General features: G+C 59.8%; 1 protein-coding gene across 1 annotated transcript in view; it reads right to left on the bottom strand.

The window, feature by feature from the left end:
- The window catches only part of ASMTL (acetylserotonin O-methyltransferase-like), a 55716-nt gene that overhangs the window by 39619 nt on the left and 14593 nt on the right, over positions 1-1504 (bottom strand). The window contains exon 3 of the mRNA XM_012000630.1: positions 740-801. Within this exon, the coding sequence (XP_011856020.1) occupies positions 740-801 (62 nt within the window). The remainder of the gene's footprint in view (positions 1-739; positions 802-1504) is intronic.

Below are 1504 nucleotides of genomic sequence, written 5' to 3' on the forward strand. Positions count from 1 at the left end.
AGCAGCTCCTCAGACAGCTCGGAGAACTTCACCGTCGTTTCCTCGTAGAATTCCGAGACCCTGGTGTGCAGCTGACGGTCTGCAGGGACAGAGCCCTGGGGGTGAGCCTGGACGCCAGCTTGTCACCGCCGTGCCCTGACAGTGGAATGGCTGTGGAGGTGTGGACTCGAGTGTAGCGCACAGTTCAGATGTGGATGGTTCATGGGGGAAACGGGTTCGTCTCAGACATGAAATGAGAGAAAGGGGCCGGGCGTGGTGGCTCAGGCCTGTCATCCCAGCCCTTTGGGAGGCTGAGGCAGGTGGATCACCTGAGGCCAGGAGTTCGAGACCAGCCTGGCCAACATGGTGAAACCCCGTCTCTACTAAAAATACAAAAATTAGCTGGCCGTGGTGATGGGCGCCTGGAATCCCAGCTACTGAGGCAGAAGAATCGCTTGAACCTGGGAGGCAGAGGTTGCAGTGACCTGAGATTGTACCACTGCACTCCAGCCTGGGCAACAGAGCGAGACTCTGTCTCAAAAAAAAAAAAAGAAAGAGAGACAAAGCGCACGTTTTCCTTTCTCCTGCACACTTCCAAATTGGCTGACAACTTTCCCAGGCAGGCCATGAGCACAAACCCCTCTGGGGGTGGGGGTGGGGGTGGGTAACCGTCCCCCTCCCTCCAGCCCAGGGTCCCAAGAATGTCCCGGGTTCTTCTGTCGGCCTCTGGGGGGGACCCCGATCCCCGGGCTGCGGTTACCGTTGCTGGAGCAGTGGACGATGGCGACGCCTGTGAACACGCTGTGCTCTTTCCCACTCAACCTGCAAGACACAACCGGTGGCCGTGCTGTGAAACGTGGGAGCTACGAAGCGAGTCTGAAAACCAGGGAGCCAGCGAGGTGTCCTTGGTCCTGGCTCCGTCCCCTTGGTCCTGGCTCCATCCCCAGTCTCTGCTTCCCGACGGTCCTGCCATGTGGTGTCCAGGGAAACCTTTACGGAGAGGCCAAGGAAGGCGTCACAAATCCCACGAGCCGTGGCCCTGACGGGAGGCCCCAGGCCAGGCAGCCCTCAGCTGGGCCTATGGCGGGCAGGGAGGGGCGCGTCGCTCCCATGTCCTGGGATGGGAACGAGATGCCAGGCTCTGGGCTCAGGTCCAGGACGCCCACTGGGAAGGACAGGGCACTGCCAACTTCTCATGGCCCCAACAGTCTGCAGTGGGCGTGAGACACTCTGGGATCGGTGCTGCAGAATCCCAGACAAGGGTGAGCATGCAGGGATGGTGCCTGCCTCCCTGCACAGCTCACACAGCACAGCTCAGAGAGCACAGCTCAGACAGTACAGCTCAGAGAGTACAGCTCAGAGAGCAGAGGTCACACAGCACAGCTCAGACAGCACAGCTCACACACACAGCTCACATGGCACAGCTCAGAGAGCATAGCTCACACACACAGCTCACACACACAGCTCACACACACAGCTCACACCGCACAGCTCACACGGCACAGCTCACACACACAGCTCACAC

This window comes from Mandrillus leucophaeus, unplaced genomic scaffold (genome assembly GCF_000951045.1).
Source record: "Mandrillus leucophaeus isolate KB7577 unplaced genomic scaffold, Mleu.le_1.0 Scaffold634, whole genome shotgun sequence".
In the NCBI taxonomy this organism is placed as follows: domain Eukaryota; kingdom Metazoa; phylum Chordata; class Mammalia; order Primates; family Cercopithecidae; genus Mandrillus; species Mandrillus leucophaeus.